This window comes from Erythranthe guttata, chromosome 14, assembly GCF_056151865.1.
Source record: "Erythranthe guttata isolate IM_541 chromosome 14, IM_541, whole genome shotgun sequence".
In the NCBI taxonomy this organism is placed as follows: domain Eukaryota; kingdom Viridiplantae; phylum Streptophyta; class Magnoliopsida; order Lamiales; family Phrymaceae; genus Erythranthe; species Erythranthe guttata.
The window spans coordinates 7,839,190-7,861,699 of record NC_142546.1 but is presented as its reverse complement, the minus strand read 5'-3'; the positions used below and the strand labels follow the sequence as shown (position 1 = coordinate 7,861,699).

Below are 22,510 nucleotides of genomic sequence, written 5' to 3'. Positions count from 1 at the left end.
ATATTATAATATTTTGTACATTATTGCACTATTAATGTATTTTTTTAAATAAAAAAATTATGTTAATATTTTCTAAAAAATCTCCCTCCTGTGAAATTCCCACGTGTCCATCCCGATGCACATGCTCGAATTTAATTTATGGTAAATTACGGCCCCTTTTGGTAAGTCAAATTACGAAAAAAAATTCCGTCATATTTCAGTAAGTACAATCACCCCTCATTAACTATGAATCGTCTTACACGTTCACCCTTGCGATATCAAATTTAGTGAAATCTTCTAGATTATGTGGAATATTCTCCAGTTTGTACCCGTTTTACCCCTTTCGAACTCCACATTTTGAAACAATTGATCATAATATGTGTATCTTGACTTGTAAATATCAGATCGTGGTGTATCAAAAATTGCATTTTTACACAAAAGTAGTACAAACTAAAGAATATTCCGTGTAACATACAGAAGATTCTGTTGAATTTGACAACATAAGAGTAAATATGTAAGAAAATTCATAATTGATGAGTGATTATTAAATTATAAAATTATAATTGATAAGTAATTATAAAATTACCAAAAAGAAGGGTTTTTTCGTAATTTGAAATTACCTCATCAATGTTACCCTAACTTACACATTAATTTATTACTCTAATTTATTAATAGAATTTCTGAAATATTCAATGCATGGTTGAGTGTAAGTTTCAAAGTCAAAGATTCTACTCCTAGTCAACTCATTAAATCTGTGGCGGTGCTTATGAAATCCATGCACAATAAATAATCCCATTTTTAAGGATTCTTTTTCTTTTTTATTAAATAAATAATTAAATAAATAAATAAATAAACAAAGAAATGAAAACCCTAGCTCCATTAAACCACACACAAAATCCTATCTCTCTTGCTTCAATCTCCTTTCTCTTCCTTTTTGACTAATATTAATAAATTAAGTTAATCTGGGATTGAGATTGTCATTAATGCAATTTTGATTTTACAGACATTCTTTTTTTTCTTTTTTTTTTTTGTGTGAAGATTGAAAGATTAATACAGACTGTGGTTTTTCTCCTTCTGTATGTAAATTCGTAATTCTTTTTTATTTTTATTTTTTATTTAGTTTTTAGTGATGAGGGATATTAGTTTGAATATCGAAGCAGAAAATCAAGAATCATCCAAGTTTGACGATGACGGCCAAGTTAAAAGAACAGGTAATTTTTTATTATTTTTATTTCATTTCCCAATTAATTTGAGTTTTTTTTTTTTTTTTTTTTTTTTTTTTTTGTAATTGAATTGTGAGATTGTGATATATTGAGGTTTTTTTATGCTATTTTTTTTTTGATTTTTCTTAATTAAATGATGAATGAGTTTGGAAATTTGAGAACTCTTCTCTGCAAATTTTGACCTAAAACTGGGTATTCGGGATCGGGATTCGAGATTTCGTATTATCCTGATCCTTAATTTTATAACTTTGGAACAGAAATTTTTGAAATTTTCAAACTTTAGGGTTTTCAGAAATCCCGACATTGAACAACCGTGGGTTTTCAGGATCGAGATTCGAGATTTCGTACTATCCCGATCGTTAATTTTATAACTTGGAACATAATTTTGTTGTTTTTTTCAATATTAGGGTTTTCTGAAATTAGGGTATTGAACTACCGAACGGATTTGAATCCCAACTCCCGAAATTCTAATCCATAAAAAATCTCGAATCCTCGAGTTCCTTTAACGAACGCAACTTTTCACGTATATATTCGAAATTGTGGTGTGACCAAAGAGACGCATGAGTTCCGTCAAGTGACAATCGAATATCATTTGCGTTGAAGTGTTTTTCCTTTTTATTTAATTTATGTAATATTTTTTTTGTGTGTGATTATAATTAGGGACAATGTTCACGGCAACGGCACATATAATAACGGCCGTGATCGGATCCGGTGTGTTATCCTTAGCGTGGGCCATCGCTCAGCTCGGCTGGATTGCGGGCCCCATCGCCCTATTGGCCTTCGCTGTAATAACCTGGTTTACTTCAATCCTATTGGCTGATTGCTACAGGTCAACTGATGGCACTAGAAATTACACTTACATTGAAGTTGTCAGATCTCATCTAGGTAATAAATAAATTACATATATATATTATATTTATTAATATAATTTTACTATTTTTTTTAATTTTTTTTATATTGGTTACACAAATTGCAGGAGGATTAAAATTTCAACTTTGTGGTTTAGCACAACATAGCAACCTTGTTGGTTCATGTATAGGATACTCAATCACAGCCTCCATTAGCATGGTGTAAGTATATTTAATTCTTGACACATATACATCGATACACGTGCATTTTCACCGTCGAAAGGGGGCCTAGACCCCCCTCGGCTTCTAAACAATCTAGTATTTTATATAGATATCTGTTATTTTTCTAGTACTTAGACTAAAGACATAAATGATAAATCAATGGCGAAACCAGCATACGCCGAAAAGGGGCCTAGACCCCCCTCCGCTTCTAAAAAATCTACTATTTTATATAGATATCGGTTATTTTTCCAGTACGTGGAGTACTAAAAGCATAAATCAATGGCGTAGCCAGCATACATCGAAAGGGGTCTAGGTCTAGTCCCCCCTCCGCTTCTAAAATATCTACTATTTTATTTTATATAGATATCTGTTATTTTTCCAGTACTTGGACTACTAAAAGCATAAATCAATGGCGTAGCCAGCATACGTCGAAAAGGGGCCAAGACCCCCTCCGCTTCTAAAATATCTACTATTTTATATAGACATCAAGAAATGGAAAAAAGAAAACCTAAAAAATTATACATAAAACATAAGACTAGTAACATTTTTATCTATGCATGCATCTATATGTATACGAAAAATCGAAACTTCTGAAAAGTGAAATTTTAAGACGAAAATTGTTGATGCGTATTTTATTTTATTAGGGCTATGGGGAGATCGTATTGCTTCCACAAGTACGGGCACGAGGCCGGTTGCCATAGATCGAACAATCCGTACATTATGAGTTTCGGAGCGATGCAACTCGTCCTAAGCCAAATACCGAACTTCCACAAGCTTACGATGTTGTCTATCGTTGCTGCTGTTATGTCGTTCGCTTACTCGAGCATCGGCATTGGCCTCTCTATAGGCAAGATAGCAGGTAATTAATTAATTAATTTAATTAATTAGCACTATAAACATACACTAATTACTTCATTAGTTCTTAATTACTTCTGAATTTATTTATATATATACAGAAGGAGGGCAAATAGAGAGTGGCCTCACAGGGGTACCAATTGGGAAAGACATGTCAAGTACGGACAAGATGTGGAATACCTATAATGCCCTTGGAAACATTGCTTTTGCTTATGCTTTCTCCAATGTTCTTGTTGAGATACAGGTAATTTATTATTAACCTATATAGAAAGGGTTTATTGCATTTAACATCCACTTGTTTACTCTAATTATCAAAAAAACTCCCCGTGTTAAAAATATATTAGCAGAATCACCCCGGGATTCAATTTTGTTAGCAAATTACCCCCGAAAATTGCGCTATTTAGGGTTTTTGTGTACAAAAAAAGCAGCATAGGTTTTTTTTTTGTTTTTGCAGATATATTTATTACACGATGAGTTTTTAGCAATTCGATAAAATTTTGGAGTACTAAATTCAATAAAATCTACACACACACACATATATATAATAATAATAATATTATATGTTGTAGGACACAGTAAAATCAGGGGCATCAGAGAACAGAACAATGAAGAATGCTACTTTGGCGGGAATTTCGATTTCGACCATTTTCTACATGCTATGTGGGGTTTTAGGGTATGCTGCATTTGGCAATGATGCCCCCGGAAATTTCCTAACCGGTTTCGGCTTTTACGAGCCCTTTTGGCTCGTTGGTTTAGCCAATTTATTCATTGTCATTCATCTTGTTGGAGCTTACCAGGTAAATAATTATTAAACGAGTTCATTGCATTTAGCACCCCTGTAATATACTTAATTGATAAAAAAAAACTCCTCCTGCTATAAATATTACCAAAACCCCCCCTATGATGCGTTTTTAGTGGTTCGTTTGCTAATAAAATTGAATCGGTAGGCAATAAGAATTTTTGTTTAGAATAATACAGTAGAATCTCGATAAATTAATAACCTCGATTAAATAATAGTTTCTCCCGGTCCCGACTCGGTGAAAACGTGTTAAATTATTAACTTGATAATTTAATAATTCGCTAAATTAATAGAATTTCTCTTGTCCCGACTGTATTAATTTATAGAAGTTTAACTGTACTTTATTAACGACGTTAATTTATTGCAGGTATATTGCCAACCAACATTTGCGTTCGTGGAAGAATTGGGCAGAAAAAAATGGCCCGAAAGTAAATTTGTGACGAGGGAATATTCCATCTATGGGTGTTTCGACCTGAATTTATTCCGGCTCGTGTGGAGAAGTAGTTTTGTGATACTCACAACGGTTGTCGCTATGCTGTTTCCATTCTTCAACGATTTTATGGGGCTTTTAGGAGCCGCTTCGTTTTGGCCACTGACGGTTTACTTTCCGATAGAAATGTACATTGCAAGAGCAAAGATTCCAAGATTCTCTTTCACGTGGATTTGGATGCAAATACTTAGCGGCATTTGTCTCGTCATATCACTTCTTGCGGCCGCGGGTGCTATTCAAGGGCTCATAAAATCGCTCGGAACTTTCAAGCCTTTTCATTCGGTTTCTTGAAATTTATTTTTATTATTTATCCTAGGATTTTTTTGTCTATTTTTTCTTAATTTTATTTTTGCAATAAAGATTTGAGGAATGTACATGAATTTATGTAAATAGGTTTTTTTCTTAAGTCAAAACTATAGACAACATCTACTTTTGAAGCTAGTCATGCAATTCTTAATCTTGCATTAGACTATTTTTGTTTTTTAAATCTATTTAAATTAATAAGGTTTTTCTACTTTAATTGTGCACCAACCCTTTCAACTAAATAGCTACGTTTTCATATAAACAAAAAACACATCATAATCTTCTCAAAAGAAAAAGAAAATAAAAGAAAAGACGTCATAGATAATGACTATAATACCCCTCTCATTAATTATTTCTCAATATTGAGAAAAATATAATAAATATAATATGAGAAATGGAAAATTATATGCTACAACTGGTTATTTAATTTACATTGAGTGGATTTAAATCGTAGATCTACACACAATCACACACATCTATGTGTGTGCGTGCTTTTATACTATGCTACACCGGGTAGATCTTTACCATTCATAAGCACACACACACACATATCCACATTGATGTGTGTATATCAACGGTAAAAATGCACCCAGTGTAACCTTCATCGGGTATATCATAGAAATAACCGTAGATAGTTATTTAATTAAATTTACAGTTCAAATTCACACTTCATATAAATAACCTGGTGTACCATGTATACGAATCTGGACAATACAATGGTCTTCATACAAGCGCGAAAAAAAAAAAAAAAAAAAACCCTAATAAAAAATGACTAAAATACCCTCGCATTAATTGTTTCACCATAAATTATTTCTCAATATTGAGGAAAGTAGTATAATAAATACTCCATTTGGGAATAAATGAATGGGGACAATATAATGGTCTTGATACATGCATGCAAGAATTGCTGAAACATTTGAGATAACCTAATTAAAATTCACCGAATGGTTTATGTAAGTTTCAAGAAGATGAAATTAAATTGAGCTAATAATTCAACTCACCTAATATTTAGGTGGTGTTTTTGTAATTATTGATCCCATTTTAAGAATCTTCACCACTGTCAGTACATCATAAAAGGCAAAGATAATTAATCCTCACAGCTGTATATTTTCTTTTTGACTATTACAGTAATTTGAAAATGAATTATATATGTATATACAGTGTGAATGCATGACAAAAGATTACATGATCTTCTTGCTCAATTAATTCCAATATATATTCATGTATATATATATGCTCTTTGTGTATGTTGATTTTCTGTACGTAAAAAAGGTGAAGGGATATATATAATAAATATATATTATATATATTATATATATATATAATGGTGAGGGAAACAAGTTTGAGCATTGAAGCAGGAAATGAATCTTCCAAGTTTGATGATGATGGCCGACTAAAAAGGACTGGTAATATGGTCTTTTTATTTATTCTAGTTCCCCCGTTTTCGCGTTTTCGTTCATGTTTCAGGTTTCGGGTTTCGGATTTTAGCGTTTTCGGGGTTTTCATGTTTTTGGGTTTTCGGGTTTCATGTTTCTCGGGTTTTCGCATTTTCGGGTTTCAGGTTCAGTGTTTTCGCCGGGGGCGGACCCAAGAGGTATTGGGTGGGGGGCTAGAATATTTTTTTGGGGCTAAAATGGTACAAATTTTTAACTTTAGCGTATAAATTAATATATAGATAAATAAAGCGAAATATTAAAAAAGTAATAAAAAAGAGGGGGGAAAAAAATTCTGCAGGGGCGGCCCACCAAGGAGTACCTTGGGTCAGCCCCTGTGTTTCGGGTTTCGGATTTTTGTTTTTCGGGTTTTTAGGTTACGAGTAGGGGCGAGTCCGGCCCCTATCTAGGGTGGACTGAAAACTTCAATTTACAAGTTCTTTCACTATATTTTACATATAGTATTATTTACACCACCCAATTTTTATTATTTAGTCCACATAAAACTTAAATTATGAAAAAAAAAACCTAAATTTTTCTCTCTTTCTAATTTATCCAAAAAAAGTCCAAAATATTCCGAATTTTGGGTTTTTGGGTTTTTGGGTTTCGTGTTTTCGGGTGTATTTTCCTTAGCCTGCACCATCGCCTCAATGCCTTGTGTGTGTTTATACTAATGCCTCTATGATTTTATTTTATTTTTTTATTTCTTCATACTAACGGTGGTTTTATTTTTCCGTTTATTATAATCAGGAACATTGTTGACGGCAACTGCACACATAATAACGGTCGTTATTGGATCGGGTGTGTTATCCTTAGCGTGGACCATCGCTCAATTGGGCTGGATTGCGGGCCCCATTGCTCTCGTGGCCTTTTCTGTAATTACATGGTTTACTTCAATCCTATTGGCCGATGGCTACCGATCCAGTAATGGCACTAGAAATTACACTTACAAAGATGTTGTCAGATCTCACCTAGGTAAATTACAACTACCTCCCTCAGGTAGAAACTATTTATGAAAAACCCCCCTCATGTTTTATCAATTACATCCATTCCCCTACACTTTGTAAATTTCTTACATCCACCCCCCTACAAAAGGGTAAATGTATGAAATCTACAAAATTCAGGGGTGGATGTAATTATGGAAACATGAGGGGTTTTTTTCGTAAATAGATTATACCTCAAGGGCCAATTATAATTGCCATTTGAAATATTGCAACTTTGTTTTTATTAATTAAGTTTAATATTTGGATAGATAAATTTATAGGAAACTCTTAATAATTGCAATTTATTTTGAGTTTTTATAATGTGCAGGAGGAATAAAAGTTCAACTTTGTGCCATAGGTCAATACAGCATACTTGTTGGTGCAAGTATTGGTTACTCAATTACAGCCTCCATTAGCCTTGTGTAAGTATACTATATATATATATATATATATATATATATATATATATATATATATATATATATATATATATATATATATATATATATATATAACATTAATTTTAATTTTAATTTTCAGACAGCATTTGTTTTGTGAATGTAACAGGGCAATTAAGAGATCAATTTGTTTCCACAAATTAGGACATAATAATAAAGACAATTGTCACATGCCAAACAATCCTTACATCATAAGTTTTGGAGTTTTACAAATAATTCTAAGCCAAATACCAAATTTCCACAAGCTTTCGATTCTCTCTATTATCGCTGCTGCTATGTCGTTCGCTTACTCCACTATCGGCATCGGTCTCTCTATCGGCAAAATTGCAGGTAATTAATTATTAATTAATTAATTAAGTATCACTAATCATATACTAATTATATACTTCACTAAAATATATATAGAAGGAGGAAATGTAGAGAGTGGTCTCTCCGGAATACCAATAGAGCCGAACATGCCGAAAATCGAGAAAATGTGGAATACCTATTCTGCCCTTGGAAACATTGCGTTCGCTTATGGTTTCTCCAATGTCCTTGTTGAGATACAGGTGAGTTAATTACTCGATTAATTAATTATTTATTCGTGAAACTACTAGTGTAGTAATTACTCAATTAATTAATTTTCAGGACACGATAAAATCAGGGGCGGAAACGGAAAGCAAAATCATGAAGAAGGCTACGTTGGCTGGAATATCGGTCTCCACCGTTTTCTACATGCTATGTGGTATTTTAGGATACGCCGCTTTTGGCAATAATGCCCCTGGGAATATGCTTACCGGTTTCGGCTTCTACGAGCCTTTTTGGCTAGTCGGTTTAGCTAATCTATTTATCGTAATTCATCTCGTTGGAGCTTACCAGGTAAATAAATTAAACTATTTTTTTTCCACATTAGTTAAAAAAAATAAAAATAAAAATCAATATTAATATACTAACTACGTTAATTCGTTCTTGAAGGTTTTAAGCCAACCGATATTCGGGGTTGTGGAGGATTGGATCAAAGAAAAACGGCCGAAAAACAAATTTCTCACGGGGGAATATTCTATTTTCAAATTGAGTTTGTTCAGGCTGACTTGGAGAACAAGTTACGTGATATTCACGACAACGTTAGCTATGCTATTTCCGTTCTTCAATGATTTTGTCGGACTTATTGGAGCTATCACGTTTTGGCCGTTGACCGTTTATTTCCCGATCGAAATCTACTTGGCGAGATCAAAGATTCCAAGATTCTCTTTCAAGTGGATTTGGATGCGATCGCTTAGCGGCATTTGTCTCGCCGTTTCACTTCTTGCAGCTGCCGGTTCGATCGAGGGACTCGTGAAATCACTCGGAATGTTTAAGCCCTTCCATTCGGTGTCGTAATTATACTTATTATGAAGTAGTAATAAACATTTCGAGTTTTTTTCTCGGTTTTTTCGTAATAAACTTAATTAGTAATTGCCTCTTTAATTTAAATGCTCCATTATTTTTTTAAATTTCTACTTCAAATCAAATCTTCCAAGGAAAGTAACCAATTAAAGTTTGATATTCATTTTATTTCTCTTTAGGAAAAGAAATTATATATTATTTGTGGGTTTAGTCTTAATTATTAATTTATTATTTATTAAGTTACCTCTTGTAGTTAATTTCTTGATAGACAAAATTGATTTGCATGAGATTAGGGAGATGAGTATCGTGTTAATTGATGCTACCATTATCTTATATAAAAGGTAATTGAGCATTTTTGTTAATTAATAAGGCTATTTAATAATTTTCTTAATCAACGTGCTTAAAAATTAAAAACAACAAACAAACGATTTCCACGATTAAATTAAAATACTATCGAACATTAAGCATATATACATACGTAAAAAAGTCGAGTTCGAGCCGAGCCTGACAAATTTGACGGCTCGATCGAGCTCAAGATCATTTTTCAATTGTTGTTTTCTTTTCTTACTTTTTGTTTATATCAATATTATTATTAATTGTTTATACTCCCTCCGTTCCTAAATAAGTGTCACTTTTCACTTTTCACAAAGATTAAGAAACTCAATAAATATATCTTGATTTTAGAAAAATCATATAAAAATTACTAAAACAACCTTTAATATTTAATGATTTATAAAAGAAATTTAATGAATAGAGTTTCATTGATAAAGTTAAAACAGGAAATATGCATTTAATGCAGTATTGGAAATATAAAGTAAGAGATAATATGGAACAAAAATATTTTTAAAAAGAGACAGTTATTGTGGAGCAAAGGGAGTATTATACTCCATTTGTCCCATATTATTTTGTCTTTTTAGAGATTTTTTATTGCCAAAATTATTTGTCATTTAGATTTTCAATTTTACCCTTTATCACTCCTAATTAATTACTTGTAAAACAATTAGTGTCAAGGATATTTTAGAGATTTTTTTTTTACTATATTATATGCACATTTATTAATTTTTTTAATATGCGCGCAACAACCCGAATTCAAAAGTATTTTTTTAAGTTTTATATGTATTTATTATAATATAAAGAATGAATATATAATGAAAAAAATTCAAAAAGTTCGCATGAAAAACTCAAAATGGAGGACTCGTACTTCAGCTCGAGCTCGTCAGAAAACTCGAATCCCGAACTATTTAAACATTTCCTTAGTAAAAAAAATACCCGTTTCGACCCACGAAATTTTCGTTACGTTGCAAGTAAATGAAAGTGGTTGTTCATACAAGAATCTCTAAAACATTTAATACTTATGCAAGTCTCAAAAAAAATAAAAGATGAAATTAAGGAACCCAATATTCAAACTCACCAAAATCCGAGGTGGTAATTATGAAATTAATGCATAATAATAAATAGCATTTTAATGATTTTCCTATATTAATTAATTAGCATATATTAAGGCAGATTAATGAAACCTCTTTATATTTATCTTGACTAATTAATTAATTTATTTATGACTAATAAACCGAATTAGTACAAGTTATAAGTGTGAACGCACAGAATCCTATTATTTTGATATACAGAATCCTATTTTTTTGATACACAGAACCAGATAAGTATTCAAGATTATATATATACACATATATATATATCTTCTCTTATATCTATTAGAACTTCTGTATGTAAACTAATGATCTTATAATTTTATTTTAATTCACTCAATTTTTACTAACACTTTAATTTTTTTACACGAATGGGGCAAATCTCTTTGAGCATTGACTCAGGCAATGAATCTTCTTCCAAGTTTGACGACGATGGCCGAGTAAAAAGGACCGGTAAATATCCTCTCTCTATTTTTTTTTATTATAATATGTGTTTTGATTATTTTTAGGGTTCTTGTACATGAATTTTGAGATATAATGTAATTATTTTTAGGGTTTCAAATAATTTAGTTTTTTTGTAAAAAAAATTTCTCTTTCTGTTATGTGTATGTTTGTCTTGGAGTATACATAATTTTTATAGCATATTCTAATATAACTTAGCAATTTGAATATAGCGTTTGAGATCTATTATTATTTGAGTTAGAGACGGTTTCTTTTAATTTTCCGTCACTACAATCATAATTTTGTTAGTTAAAAGTTCATCGTCTTTTCAAAAAGCTACAATTGAAGAACTAACTTGTCCGTATTCTCCATCTCCCGTATTTACCGGGTAATCCTCGGGTTTTACATGGGAGCAGGATTAATAAAATCAAATCCGAAATAAGTACATGACAAATTTTGCTAGCTGCGCGGATACGAGTTTATGTCAGATAAAAGTCTAAAGCCACAATTTAAAATGATAATTGAAACCAATCTCAATAGAATAAATCAAAGATACAACAATCAATTAACTATAAAAATTAGAATTATATGCCTCTATGAATTTTTTTTTTTTTTTTTAATCTTTTGTTTTTATATCAAACGGTGACGTTCTTTTTTATGTTTTCCGTTATTAAAAAACCAGGTACGGCGTTGACGGCAAGTGCACATATAATAACGGCCGTTATCGGATCGGGTGTGTTATCCTTAGCATGGGCCATCGCTCAATTGGGCTGGATTGCGGGCCCCATCGCCCTAATGGCATTTTCTTTTATTACATGGTTTACTTCAATCCTATTGGCTGATTGCTACCGATCCAATGATGGCTCTAGAAATTACACTTACAAAGATGTTGTCAGATCTCACCTTGGTACAAAAATAAAAATACATAATTTTCTTTTAGAGTAAATTACAACCACCTCCCTGAGGTCAAAACTATTTACGAAAATCTCCCTCATGTTTTATCAATTACATCCTCCACCCTACAATTTGTAAATTTCTTACACCCACCCCCCTACATAAGGGTGTTAATGTAACAAATCTACAAATTGTATGGGGTGGATGTAATTATAAAAAACGGAGGGGGGTTTCTGTAAACAGACCTTATCTCGAGGGCCTTGATTATAATTGCCATTTGAAATATTGTCACTTTTATTTTCAAAATAAATAATATATACAATTATTTATTTTCAAAATACATAATATATATAATTATTTTTTTATTTTTTTTTCAATTTTTTTATTTTTTTTTATTACACAATGTGCAGGAGGATTAAAAGTACAACTATGTGGGATAGCTCAATCAAGCAACCTTGTTGGTTCTTCTATAGGTTACTCAATCACAGCCTCAATTAGCATGGTGTAAGTATACATGTGTGTGTGTGTGTGTGTGTGTGTGTGTGTGTGTGTGTGTGTGTGTGTGTGTGTAGATACATATATATATATATATATATATATATATATATATATATATAACAAAAAAGAATATTTGTAAATTTTAATAAAAATAAAATAAATCGAACAGGGCCATGATAAGATCGAATTGCTTCCACAAACACGGCCACGAAGCCGGTTGTCACATGTCGAACAATCCCTACATTATAGGTTTCGGAGCCATGCAAATAATCATTAGCCAGATACCGAACTTTCATAAGCTTTCTTGGCTTTCGTTCGTTGCTGCCGCGATGTCGTTCGCGTACTCCTCGATCGGGCTTGGTCTCGCCATAGCCAAGATTGCGGGTAATTAGCAAATTAATGTATTTATATCCGAATTAAATAAGTAATTAAAGAAATAATGTTTTTGTTGGTTGGTTGATATATATTTATAGGTACGGGAGGGAAAATAGAGAGTAGCCTTACCGGAATACCGATCGGGCCTAACATGTCGAGTATGGACAAGATGTGGAATACCTATAACGCCCTTGGAAACATTGCCTTTGCTTATGTTTTCTCTAGTGTCCTCGTTGAGATACAGGTTCGACTCGAATGAAACTGATCTGTCACTGGCGAAGCCAGAATTTTATATTCAGTAGGATAAATTTACTATATTAATTTTTTTTAGTAAGTCGTGTGGGTGGGGGCGATGGCCCCTGTCGTCCTTTTGTTATGGTATACTATATTCCGATAAATAATATGAATTGCGAAAAAAAAGCGACTAATTTTAAGGATGTATATATATATTTTTTTTCAGGACACGATAAAATCAGGGGTACCGGAGAATAAAGTAATGAAGAAGGCTACTTTGGCGGGAATTTCGATTTCCACCGTTTTCTACATGTTATGTGGGGTTTTAGGGTATGCTGCATTTGGCAATGATGCCCCTGGAAATTTCCTAACCGGGTTCGGCTTCTATGAGCCTTTTTGGCTCGTCAGTTTTGCTAATTTATGTATCGTAATTCATCTCGTCGGAGCTTACCAGGTAAATAATTAATTTTCTTCTTCCTATTATAATGATTATTATTGAGGTAGGCAATAATAAATCAGATTTTTTTTTTAATTTTTTTTTTAATTATAGGTATTTTGCCAACCGATATTCGGGTTCGTGGAGGATTGGAGCAAAGGAAAATGGCCGGAAAATAAATTTATAACGGAGGAATATTCCATCTGGGGCTTCAAAGTGAATTTTTTGAGGCTCGTTTGGCGAACGTGTTACGTGATATTCACAACGGCTTTAGCTATGTTATTTCCATTCTTCAATGATTTTGTCGGATTTCTTGGAGCTATTACGTTTTGGCCGTTGACCGTTTATTTCCCGATAGAGATGTACATTGCAAGAAGAAAGATTCCAAGATTCTCTTTCACGTGGATTTGGATGGAGATTCTTAACGGTATTTGCCTCGTTATATCACTTCTTGCAGCTGCCGGTTCTATTCACGGGCTCGTAAAATCGCTTAGACTTTTCAAGCCTTTTCATTCGGTGTCTTAAACTAGAAGCCGTATATTTTCATTTGTCGAAGTGTCAATTTTTTTTTTCTTTTTTTTTTTCCCGATAAATACTTCCGTTTTTTTTATTTGTCAATCGAATTTAGATTGAATTGACTTCTTTATATGTGCTAGTTTTTTATGGTGCTTAATGTAGCTTTTTATGATCTTACACATGATTCAACCAAAATTTCGAAGGGAATATCCAAATAGCTAATGCCACAACAAAATTCAATCTGAAATATAGGGGTGCTGTGGCTAATATCTATAATACGGGGTGCTTTTAATAATTATTGTAAAACTAGGGGCGTTAAATGCAATAAATCCATTTTTATTATACTAGAAAGTAGAAACATTTAATTATTAAGGGCAAATTCCACATCACCCCTAAAATATTCTATTTTTGGCACTTTACCTCATCAAAGTTTTACAAGTGAATGTCACCTTCAAAATGTTATTATTGTTGCACATCCCAATATAAATTTTTTGATGGATTATTCATCGTAATTGAGTATTTTTGTTGCACGTAGTTCTTTTATATGTTAATTTTTGTTGCACGTAGCTCTTTTATATGTTATTTTTGTTGCACGTTATCCATTAAAAACATTATTTTTTTCACATTACAATGTCATTTTTTTGCACAATGTCCACAAAAAATGGCTTATCAGGTAAAGTACAACCAAAAAAATATTTAGAAGGTGGATTATCTAATTTTTGAGTTTTTAGGGGGAAAATGCGAAAATGAGAAATTTGTAGGGAGTGAAAAACATTTTGAAAGTCAACCTTCAATGATCCGAACGCAATTATCAGACAACTCAATTTCACCTTGCGCCTTTGAAATGTATCATTTTGCACTTTGTACCCTCGAAAATAATTTATGGCATTTGCCATTTTGTCTCGAAACATGTTTAATTATTCAAATTGTACCCTTATTTTCTGTCATGAATTTTCATTGTTGACCTATTTTTCTTATTGTCAACATAGTCATTTTCGCTCGAAAGTATATTAGCACTTTGCGCCCTGAAGAGAAAATCAATTGAATAGAAAAAATGACCATGTTAATGATCAAACAATAAGAATAATTGATCAGCACTTTGAAATATATTAGGTTGCACTTTGAATGATTTAACATGTTTTGTGGGTGGGTTTGATGCTACACCCGATGAAATACATTGGATGAGGGATAATTACAGTTTTGGTCCCCCAAATTTGTACGTTTTTCACTTTTGGTCCCTCATTTACCGCCGTCAACAAAATACACACTAATGTTGTCACATTTAAACACATTTAGTCCCTCCGTCTGTTTGACCGTTAAGTAGTAACGGTCAACGGTTGAATTATGGCTGAATTTGGGATTTTTTTATAGATAAAAACTGCACCCAGACCCCTGCATTCTTTTAAAATATTCTAAAACCCCCTAAAATTTTATTCAACTCTAATTTAACTCCAATTTCATCATTTAATTAATTTTGGCAAACGACCCCGATTTTTACCACCATTACCAGTGACAGTTGACCGCCGTTGATTTTTTTTTTTTTTTTTTTTTACTTTTTTTTTCCTGCATTGAATTTTTTATTTAATATTGATTTTGATGCCGTTCACTGACATTGTATTCTCGGTTAACAATCTTGATTTTTTTTTCTTGATTTTTAACGAACTTTTTTCTTTGACCTTTTTTCCGATCAACACAATTAATGTATAACACAATAATAATACTACATTAATATCTAGTATGTAATATTGAAATTACAAACTTTTAACAAAGTTTTTATCTAAAATTCTAGGGCCTAAATACAATTTAAAAAAAATTCTAAAATCCATAATTTCTTCCCCTCAATTTTTTCTTCGTGGAACCGCGAGTGCATCCCAAATTTATTCCCAAGAAAATATGCAGAAGATGAATTAGGCATGTGCGGAGTAATTTGAAATGAGATAACCACTCTAGTACACGGTTTTTTGGGCTAACACCGGCCGCTAATTTTTATCTTAAATTTTTTCCGTCATTGTGATGCGCTGACTTTTTCCTTTTTTATTTATTTTGATTTTTTTATGATATTATTTTCTCGCCGATTATCTGCTTTTATTTTTTTAATTATATTTTTTCATTACACAATAATTTAAATAAAAATAAAATAATAATCAAGAAAAGAAAATGTCAACAATTTTAAGCCAACATTCAGCATTGGTCAACAGCGGGAAAAAAAGATCAATCGGCAAAAGAGTCAACCGAATTAAAAAGATAGTCAACGTCGGATTACCAAATTTTGAAAAATCGGGGTCATTGGTTAAAATTAGGTAATTGATGAAATAGGGGTTAAATTATGGTTGTATAAAATTTTACAGGTTTTTAAAATATTTGGAAATAATACAGGGGTTTTATTGCAATTTTCTCAAAGAAAAACCTCAAATTCAAACATTGACCGTTACTACTTAACGGTCAAACAGACGAAGGGACTAAATGTGTTAAAATATGAAAACATTAGTGTGTATTTTGTTGACGGCGGTAAATGAGGGACCAAAAGTGAAAACCGTGCAAATTTGGGGGACCAAAACTGTAATTATCCCCATTGGATGATTATTAAAAGTTGATCAGCACAAAACCACACACACACACACATGTGTATATGTGCTTATTGAGAAGTTATTTCACTATATCAACGGTTAATAATTACCCGTGTATTTCACCAGGTGTGGCATCTCAAAGACCTGTTTTGAGGGTGCAAAATGCGATTTATTAGTTTTCGGGGTGCAAAGTGCTAAAATGGTGCATTTCAGTGATGCAAAGTGAAATTAAACCATTATCGGACCCTCCAGATTACAAACGGGTCAAATCTTCCAAAATCCTTAAACCCTCTCCCCCAAATTACATCCGCCTAAATCAGATAAGCCTGTGAATTTCTCTCCTCCGCCATGTCACTCCTTCTCCGCTCCCTTCCGGCGGTTGCCCTCCGCGCCAAATTTTCAATTCCGCCGCGTCTTCCTCTCCTCCTCCTCACCTTCCGCCGCCTTAATTCGAATCCACCTAAACTCCTCCACAAACGCGCCTTCTACTCCATTTACGCTTCCGCTTCCCCTTCTGAAACCCTCAGCGTCCCCACTCCCAAGCAGCCATTCCCTCCTTCTGCCGAAACCAATGCCGACGAACTTGAGTGGGTGAATCGAACCGCTCTTTGCGGCGAATTGTCGGAACCGGACGTCGGCAAACGAGTACGCCTCTGCGGATGGGTGGCCCTCCACCGCGTCCACGGCGGTCTGACGTTCCTTAGTCTCCGCGACCATACCGGAATTGTTCAGGTTACTACGCTTCCGGATGATTTTCCTGAGGCACATTCGGTCGTGAATGGCTTGAGGCTTGAGTATGTAGTCGCAGTGGAAGGTGTCGTTCGGTCACGGCCGATTGAGTCGATTAATAAGAAAATGAAGACCGGATTCGTAGAGGTGAGCTTTCAATGAAACTGAGTGAATAAATTACTAATTGAACAGTTGAATGTGTTTTTTGTGATCAAGTAATTTTGTTTCATCTGATAAGTGAAACATATATTATTCATCATCATCTTACATTTTTTCTTCACCACATTAGGGAAGAGACTGTATTACGTAGTAGAGTTGGATAAACGATTATAGATGATGGGATGTTTCCGTGATTTTCTGTGTGCACAAATGAAGGGAATACTATGATATGTTCATTAACTAATCGTCGTACTTTAAAGAGTTTTAAGTGAATGTTCTGAGTTCTCTTAATCATTTCATGCCCCGTTAATGGATACAGGTCGCGGCGGAGCATGTCCACGTTTTGAATGCAGTGAGGTCTAAGTTGCCTTTTCTGATTACTACTTCAGATGATGCTAAAGATGCAACCAAAGAAGAAATCAGATTGAGGTACTTGTCGCTTCATTTTATCTTTGCTTGAAAGTGATTTTAGACTGCTAAAATTTGTGGCAATGCGCAGCTTTTTTCACTTGCTTTTTTCATGGAAATATTAAATTATGAAGTTTGAGATGTGAAGTGTCTACAACTAACTTCTAAAAGTTTGTACTTAGTGGTTATATATCTATTCCCAGAATGCGTTAGTTGGATCAGTAAAAAAATATAGACATAGTTCTGAAAACAATCCATTTGTTTCGTGCTTTTATTGACCACTTATGCTCTTATTTATTGGTCCTTTGTAAGAAAGAAACAATTATTTTTAGGTGAAACCGCAAAAACTACTGCTGCTGTTTTGCCCAAAAAAATTAATCGAACAAAGAATTGTTTTTTACATATCAGATATCGATGCCTTGACTTACGGCGTCCTCAGATGAGTTCCAATATAATGTTGCGGCATAAAGTGGTGAAACTCATTCGACGATACCTTGAAGACCTTCATGATTTTGTGGAGGTATTAACTTTGTTTTTCGTTTATTTAGATGATATGATGAATGCTAAAAATAAGCTTGATAAACCAAAGAAAATGCAAATATTGAAGCTTGCTTCTATATTTAATATTATTCCTTCTGTTGATCCTGACTTTGTAATGGTTATAAGGTAGATTGAGACTCCAATTCTATCTAGATCTACTCCAGAAGGTGCAAGGGATTATTTGGTGCCATCAAGAATTCAGGTATCTTTTATTGGCTTTAGTGAGACTGTGAACTGCCAGAGATACTCATTAATGATTTGCTATTTCTACCTCACTTTTGATTAATATAGCTGACGAAATTATTAAAACTTCGCAAGACATTACTTCAATTTTAGCATTTCAACAATGGTTAATGTTACCCTGTTACAGCCTATGTTAGCCTCGCTGGCATTAGACTCTTATGCGTGCTTCAGAGAGTTCTTTGCCTATTGGAAGTCTTCCATATTTGTTGTTATTATGACATCTTAAACAATTTTTCGCATGTCATTACGTTTATTTGTTGCTTTATTCTTTTATTTGCTTGCTTAGGAAATAAAGGTTTCTCTCTTAACTCTGTGATAAATGGTTGTTTTATCAGTTTGTTTCTCTAGGAAAGTTATCACCTTCTTTGGGTACTGTTAGCACATCCCGAGGTTAATATTAAACAATGGTTGAGTACCACGACAATGAACATACTTTTTCCTTCACATTGATCTATTTATTGACTGATTTTCTTCATGGAGTGAAGATCTAATGCTTGACTCTTCTCTATGGAGCCTGGGGCATTTTATGCTTTGCCTCAAAGTCCACAGCTCTTCAAGCAGATGCTTATGGTCTCAGGCTTTGACAAATACTATCAAATAGCAAGGTAATTCACCTTTTATACTTTTATTGTGATAGTATTCTCCAGCAGTAAAATCTCCATTCTAGTTCACAGTTGGCGGTTTCCGATTTGGTTCAATTGTTAAAAGTTATAACATTGGTTTAGCTTTCCAAATTGTCAAAACCATGAAGTTCATATGATGCAGATTCATTTTTCTTTCTTGCTGTGCAGATGTTTCAGAGATGAAGATCTAAGAGCGGATAGACAGCCCGAATTTACACAGCTGGACATGGAATTGGCATTCACTCCTCTTGAGGACATGCTGAAGCTCAATGAAGATTTGATTAGAAAGGTTAGTCGGATTGGTACTCACCGGTGTTTTTTTTTTTTTTTTTTTTTTTGTGTACTTGTGCTGTAAATCAGATGTTCCATCTGCGATTAATGTGATAGTTACTCTAGCAAAGGCATGTGCACGAGGTCTTGAACAATCTTGTAATATTGTCTTTGATTATTTTCTATTGGATCTTTTAGAGCTTCAATTATGTAACACAAAAACAATCAGTTGTTAGTTGTTAGCCTTGAGAGTAGTTTGTTTACAGAATCTGGCAACACAAATCCAGTAGTTTGTTCTTTCCCACACGAGTTTTCATGGTTGTATCTCTCTCATGTGTTTCATGTGGTGAGTGCTGGCATTCCTTTTGGCCTGTGGATACTTGTGTGTTTTTCATTATTTGGAAATTTTAGTTATATACTGCAGTTGTTGATATGCATCCAGATAGTTTTCTCCGATTATATGAATTCCAACATGACCAAATAAAATTGTTGCAGGTTTTTCTTGAGATCAAAGGAGTTGAACTACCAAACCCTTTTCCAAGACTAACATATGCTGAAGCTATGAGCAGATATGGTTCAGACAGACCAGATACGCGTTTTGATCTTGAACTAAAAGATGTAAACTCGTTATTGATATGTCCCACACTTTCTTTGTCATTTTGATTGTTGGCAAGAAAATCAATACGCGTCTTATTAAATAGATCTTTACTTTTATCGGAATCAGTTGGCTTTTGTCTGGTTTTTGATGGAATTGTGTTCAACTGCAGGTATCGGATGTTTTCAGAAATTCGTCCTTCAAGGTATTTACAGACACCTTGTCAAGTGGTGGTATTATTAAAGCACTATGTGTTCCTTCAGGATCTCAGCACTACTCAAATAGTGCTCTTAAAAAGGGTGATATTTACAATGAAGCCATCAAATCTGGAGCGAAGGGTTTGCCTTTCTTAAAGGTCTCGAATGATGGTAACAAAGACTCTTACACATCGTATTCGCGTTACTTTTTGGTGTAAAAGTTCTCTCTCTTGATCCATTGTAATGTACTATTATAGGCACTCTTGAAGGGATTCCTGCACTAGTATCAAGTTTAGACAGAAACGAGCAAAATCATTTTCTGAAATTATTATCGGCTAGTTCCGGTGATCTAATATTGTTTGCAGTGGGTAACGAAGCATCTGTTAATAAAGTTTTAGACAGGCTGAGATTACACGTGGCACTTGAATTGGGCTTGATCGATCCTGTACGTTCTTTGACCTGGAATCTTTTTTTAATCTCACAATAATGTAAGTGCGCAAAAGAGTTTATTAATTATCACTTTTCTTGTCTCTTCGTGTTTGTCAGTCAAGGAACTCGATCCTATGGGTTACTGATTTTCCAATGTTCGAGTGGAATGATTCTGAGGAAAGGTTTGAGGTTTGTATGATCTTCATATATATAATCGCAGTTTTTTTAAATTTTGTTAGGACTTTTCAATTGCGTTTCCCTAATTCTTTTTCTTACATGAAATTTTGAGCAATAAATCCTGTAGGCGTTATATGGTAATTGATATTGTTCCGATTTTTGTAGGCCTTGCACCACCCTTTTACTGCCCCTCACCCCGAGGATATGAACGACCTTGCCTCTGCCCGTGCATTAGCTTATGACATGGTTTACAATGGCGTTGAGGTAACATAAACTTAAATTTTGCTTCGGTAGCGGTTCGAACTTTGAATAGTGAAGGAAGTACTTAAATAAGTAACTTACCGTCTATTTGTTAGATTGGTGGAGGAAGCTTGAGAATTTACAAACGGGAAGTCCAAGAGAAGGTTTTGAAAATAGTTGGCATTTCTTCTGAACAGGTAATCTTATTTATGCTCGTATCCAAAAACTTATAGAATCGAAGATCCCTATAGAAAATTTTCCTGTTTTCTCATCATACAAGCTTTTGCGCTATCAATCAAGCTTCAACAATTTCAACATCATAAAATCTTGAGTGAATTAGTTATATGAATTATGATTACATTATGATATTTTATCAAACAGGCCGAGGCAAAGTTTGGGTATCTTTTGGAGGCTCTCGACATGGGTGCACCTCCGCATGGTAATGATTTATCAAAATGAAAATTTGAAAATGATGGTAATAATTTATAAAATGAAAAATTGAAAATGATGGATTTGTATAATTAATCTTGTACAGGAGGAATTGCTTACGGGTTGGATCGATTAACGATGCTATTGGCCGGGGCTAATTCAATCAGAGATGTTATAGCTTTCCCGAAAACAACTACTGCCCAATGTGCCCTTACTCGTTCCCCCTCCGATGTGGACCCACAGCAACTCAAGGACCTCTCGCTTCAGACAACCTTAACTTCTTCAAAATAAAAATAAATAAATTATTCGACTCTTCACATTCAGGTTGGTGATGGTGGTATCATGGAGTTCATAATAATAAAATTATTATTTTTTCGCTGTTAAGGATTTCGATTTTTTTCCCACAACCTGCTAAATCTTGAAATTATGTGTTCTCGACATTGGTTTTTGTATACAAATGAACGAACGAATACTTAAACTTCAAGTGACACACGCATCACATGTACACTAGGGTTTTTTGTTTCTTGTTTCAATGTGTAATTTAATGAGAATTAGACCGAATTTTAATTTTATTCGAATCGTATGTTTTCCTTTACCTCCATTCTTACGGATTGCATTAGTTATTTACATGTCTAAATATAGTATTCGGGCCATGTATATATTTTCTGTATATCTTCAAATATATGCTCTACGATAACTGCAGAAATTATATAAGCACATAGCCTCCTTATACTTTGAAAAATTTCTTCTTTCTAATGAGCATGATTATTTACCAAGTGAAATATCGGAAGGGGTCGTGTGCTTATATTGAAAGTACAAGGGGTAATGTGCACAAAGTTCAAACCATAGGGGGTTAAGTGCAATTTACCCATAAATCAAAATCGCAGGGGTATATATGTAGTTTCCAACAACTTACTTTTGCAGTGCAGTAAATAAATGTAAGATGTCATAAATCATAATAAATATATCGAATCTATTTCGGTTTCTTGTACTTGTACAAAGGTCTTAAGTCGAACGTTACTCTTCCTCGTACGTAAATCACATGTTAGGGAAAATGGAAATAGAAAAAAAAATAATAATAATAATAATTAATTCACCAAAAATTCCATCATTATTTTATTTATTCTT

At 33.4% G+C, this 22,510-nt stretch overlaps 4 protein-coding genes across 4 annotated transcripts; all 4 read left to right on the top strand.

Moving 5' to 3' along the window:
• Positions 1-806: 806 nt before the first annotated feature.
• Positions 807-4,929, top strand: LOC105956084 (amino acid permease 6). Its single transcript, XM_012979911.2, has 7 exons — positions 807-1,190; positions 1,863-2,087; positions 2,179-2,272; positions 2,917-3,131; positions 3,229-3,371; positions 3,697-3,924; positions 4,294-4,929. The coding sequence occupies exons 1-7, from the start codon at positions 1,109-1,111 to the stop codon at positions 4,705-4,707; spliced, it is 1,401 nt and encodes a 466-aa protein (XP_012835365.2). The 5' UTR covers positions 807-1,108; the 3' UTR covers positions 4,708-4,929.
• A 979-nt stretch (positions 4,930-5,908) lies between these two features.
• Positions 5,909-9,039, top strand: LOC105956052 (amino acid permease 6). The gene is made up of 7 exons (XM_088813754.1): positions 5,909-6,125; positions 6,903-7,127; positions 7,464-7,557; positions 7,703-7,923; positions 7,999-8,141; positions 8,221-8,451; positions 8,548-9,039. The coding sequence occupies exons 1-7, from the start codon at positions 6,044-6,046 to the stop codon at positions 8,950-8,952; spliced, it is 1,401 nt and encodes a 466-aa protein (XP_088669880.1). The 5' UTR covers positions 5,909-6,043; the 3' UTR covers positions 8,953-9,039.
• Positions 9,040-10,607: 1,568 nt separating this feature from the next.
• LOC105956086 (amino acid permease 6) lies at positions 10,608-13,953 on the top strand. The gene is made up of 7 exons (XM_012979912.2): positions 10,608-10,835; positions 11,506-11,730; positions 12,128-12,221; positions 12,385-12,599; positions 12,689-12,834; positions 13,051-13,278; positions 13,375-13,953. Exons 1-7 carry the CDS (start codon positions 10,754-10,756, stop codon positions 13,783-13,785), a joined length of 1,401 nt encoding a protein of 466 aa, XP_012835366.1. The 5' UTR covers positions 10,608-10,753; the 3' UTR covers positions 13,786-13,953.
• Positions 13,954-16,598: 2,645 nt separating this feature from the next.
• LOC105956087 (tRNA synthetase class II (D, K and N) family protein) lies at positions 16,599-21,977 on the top strand. Its single transcript, XM_012979913.2, has 14 exons — positions 16,599-17,219; positions 17,551-17,660; positions 18,048-18,159; positions 18,310-18,381; positions 18,936-19,027; positions 19,214-19,334; positions 19,811-19,933; positions 20,083-20,278; positions 20,365-20,552; positions 20,654-20,725; positions 20,879-20,977; positions 21,070-21,150; positions 21,335-21,392; positions 21,489-21,977. The coding sequence occupies exons 1-14, from the start codon at positions 16,692-16,694 to the stop codon at positions 21,671-21,673; spliced, it is 2,037 nt and encodes a 678-aa protein (XP_012835367.1). The 5' UTR covers positions 16,599-16,691; the 3' UTR covers positions 21,674-21,977.
• Positions 21,978-22,510: the final 533 nt, after the last annotated feature.

Excerpts from the sequence above, each read along its gene's own strand:
- LOC105956084 (XM_012979911.2), top strand. The coding sequence starts at position 1,109 with ATGAGGGATATTAGTTTGAATATCGAAGCAGAAAATCAAGAATCATCC. Across the intron at positions 2,273-2,916 it reads ACAGCCTCCATTAGCATGGT|GGCTATGGGGAGATCGTATT; the intron begins GTAAGTATATTT and ends TTATTTTATTAG. Across the intron at positions 3,925-4,293 it reads ATCTTGTTGGAGCTTACCAG|GTATATTGCCAACCAACATT; the intron begins GTAAATAATTAT and ends AATTTATTGCAG.
- LOC105956052 (XM_088813754.1), top strand. The coding sequence starts at position 6,044 with ATGGTGAGGGAAACAAGTTTGAGCATTGAAGCAGGAAATGAATCTTCC. Across the intron at positions 8,142-8,220 it reads ATGTCCTTGTTGAGATACAG|GACACGATAAAATCAGGGGC; the intron begins GTGAGTTAATTA and ends ATTAATTTTCAG. Across the intron at positions 8,452-8,547 it reads ATCTCGTTGGAGCTTACCAG|GTTTTAAGCCAACCGATATT; the intron begins GTAAATAAATTA and ends TCGTTCTTGAAG.
- LOC105956086 (XM_012979912.2), top strand. The coding sequence starts at position 10,754 with ATGGGGCAAATCTCTTTGAGCATTGACTCAGGCAATGAATCTTCTTCC. Across the intron at positions 12,222-12,384 it reads ACAGCCTCAATTAGCATGGT|GGCCATGATAAGATCGAATT; the intron begins GTAAGTATACAT and ends TAAATCGAACAG. Across the intron at positions 12,600-12,688 it reads CGCCATAGCCAAGATTGCGG|GTACGGGAGGGAAAATAGAG; the intron begins GTAATTAGCAAA and ends ATATATTTATAG.
- LOC105956087 (XM_012979913.2), top strand. The coding sequence starts at position 16,692 with ATGTCACTCCTTCTCCGCTCCCTTCCGGCGGTTGCCCTCCGCGCCAAA. Across the intron at positions 17,220-17,550 it reads TGAAGACCGGATTCGTAGAG|GTCGCGGCGGAGCATGTCCA; the intron begins GTGAGCTTTCAA and ends TAATGGATACAG. Across the intron at positions 18,160-18,309 it reads ACCTTCATGATTTTGTGGAG|ATTGAGACTCCAATTCTATC; the intron begins GTATTAACTTTG and ends GTTATAAGGTAG.